This window comes from Solea senegalensis, linkage group LG4, assembly GCF_019176455.1.
Source record: "Solea senegalensis isolate Sse05_10M linkage group LG4, IFAPA_SoseM_1, whole genome shotgun sequence".
Classification (NCBI taxonomy): Eukaryota; Metazoa; Chordata; class Actinopteri; order Pleuronectiformes; family Soleidae; genus Solea; species Solea senegalensis.
The window spans coordinates 1,488,345-1,490,844 of NC_058024.1; the positions used below are offsets into that span (position 1 = coordinate 1,488,345).

General features: G+C 42.1%; 1 protein-coding gene across 2 annotated transcripts in view; it reads left to right on the forward strand.

Moving 5' to 3' along the window:
* The window catches only part of ergic3 (ERGIC and golgi 3), a 17,066-nt gene that overhangs the window by 232 nt on the left and 14,334 nt on the right, over nt 1–2,500 (forward strand). For both annotated transcript variants that reach the window (XM_044024465.1, XM_044024467.1), the window contains exon 2: nt 1,878–1,948. In XM_044024465.1, coding sequence (XP_043880400.1) covers nt 1,878–1,948 — 71 coding nt within the window. The remainder of the gene's footprint in view (nt 1–1,877; nt 1,949–2,500) is intronic.

A 2,500-nucleotide genomic window follows, 5' to 3' on the forward strand; every position in this document is an offset into this window, starting at 1 on the left:
AGCGGCTAACAACAAGGCTATTTGATTCATTACCTTTGCGGCTTATTAAACGCATTAAAGACGTGAAGTCTCGGGTTTAAACGAACATGTGTTACTCAGATTAAACCTGTACAGAAACTGGATGTTGTTAATAATCCGACAACAGGGCAGCGTCCACACAAAGCTGCTAATGAAAATGTACAAAAATCAACATGTTTTGTGTCACTATCTCTGTTATCAGTGAGTAAAACACGGTTTGTAGGTATAGTGTGTTCATAATAAAGTGGCCACTGTGATCCTCCATCATTTCGATCACTTAATAAGATAGAAAATCCCTCATCAGTTGAACTCTAAACATGACTGTAGCTGTTAAATGAAAGTATTATTGGTTGTCTCCTGGGGCTGAACGATGTAGAATAATTGCAGGAATTGCGATATCGGAGGCAATGGTCATTTTTACATCACTATTCTTGTTATCATTTAAGAAACATGAAGACTGTGTGCCTTTTGTGCAGATCTGTGATCAGTCTTTAAGATGTGGTTTTAGCAAATATTCTAATTTAAGCAAATATCTATGTGTCGATCAAAAATGTTGATGCATTGTTCAGCCCTGTTGTCTACGTTTGTACGTTTTGATTTGGCTTCAAAACGTTTGGATCGCATTTGATTCGATTAAAGCTGCAGCACGTAACTTTGCAATGTCATCCACGTTCACTTTGTCGTCCATGTTGTCGTTCACGGCGTCGTCCACATTCACGTTGTTCACATTGTCGTCTGCGTTGTCGTCCAGTCACATTTACTCTTTCATCCATGTTGCCGTTCATGTTGTCGTTTACGTTGTTGTTCACATTGTTATGCACGTTGTCGTTCACATTGTCGTCCACGTTGTCGTCCATGTTCACATTTACTCTTTCGTCCACATTCACATTTACTCTTTCGTCCACGTTGTTGTTCAACATTAACCGTTCCGTCCGCGTTGTTGTTCACATTATGGTTCCCGTTGTTGTCCATGTTGCCGTTCCGCGTTGTTGTTCGCGTTATGCGTCCATGTTGTCGTTCATGCTGTTGTTCACGCTGTTGTTCAACGTTGTCGTCTGCGTTGTCGTCCACGTTCACATTTACTCTTTCATCCACATTCACATTTACTCTTTCTTGACGTTGTTGTTCAACATTGTTGTTCACGTCCACGTTGTTGTTCACATTGTCGTTCATATTTTTGTCCATGTTGCCGTTCATGTTGTCGCTTACATTGTTGTTCACATTGTCGTCCACGTTGTCGTTCACGTTGTTGTTCAACGTTGTGCGTCCATGTGCGTCTGCACGTAATTATCCCGCGTTATCGTCCCGTTGTCGTCCCGCGTTGGCGTTCACGTTATGCGTTCACGTTGTTGTCGTTCATGTCCGCGTTATGGTTCCGCGTTATGCGTTGATGTTGTTTTCACATTGTCGTCCACATTCACATTTACTCCTTCATCCATGTTGTCATTCATGTCCACGTTGTCGTTCACATTGTTGTTCACGTTGTTGTCGATCACACGTCATCACTGAAAAAATGACAGAAACTCAAGCGATTAATTTGGTTCCTACGTTCCTACGTTCCTACGACCTGAGGGCAGCGACCGTGAAAGCCTTTAGCTCGAGGTCTGACATTGTTTCTGCTAAACAAACAAGTCACTCATGTTTGTTGCGGCGGTTTTGCCTGCAGTGGTTACAATTCTTTCCTGAGCTTCAGGGCTGTAACTCACAAACTATTTCCCAATCAGTTCATTTTGTCCATCATTCTCCCGATTAAGGAGAGTGAGGATAGAGAGGATGTTTAGGTTTTTTTAGGAGGTTTTTCTCTTGCATGTAAAATGAAAGTGATTTTTTAAAACAAGTTGATTTCTGTGTCTCTGCAGTGACCGTCATCAGCGGCGTCATCATGTTTATCCTGTTTGTGTCTGAACTGCAGTATTATCTCACTAAAGAGGTGAGTTCACTGTCTGCACACTGGTTTCACTCACTCGCTCATTAACTCACTCACTCATACAAGGTAAACATCCAGTTACAACAAGTTTGACTGCTTTCTTTTTCCCGGTCGTGCGCAGGGGTTGCAACACGGCTGGGGATTTATTTCGAAATCCAAAACCTTCCATGAGAATTAACAGAAATGTCGACGGTTGTGAAGTTAAATAATATGTTGTGTGATAAACTTTGGCTAAAACGATCAGATTTGACATTATCGATGGTAATCCATATGAATGTTTCCTGTCAGACTGGTTCCATGAGTCTGAACAAACTCGGTGTTCATGTGTTCACTGGGCTGGAGCTTTAAAGTCAATAATGAACGTGTCACTTTCTCTGTGGACTTTGGTGTGGGAGAGTGAGCTGGGCACATTTAACAAAGGACTCGTCTAAAATCTACATCAGCTTTCATCCACGACATCTTCAATAACGCGTTCACTGTGAGACAGACTTTTCCAACAGGAACCTGAAGCTTGTAAACCACTCACGCTCCCACACCAAAGTGATTTTAGCTGCG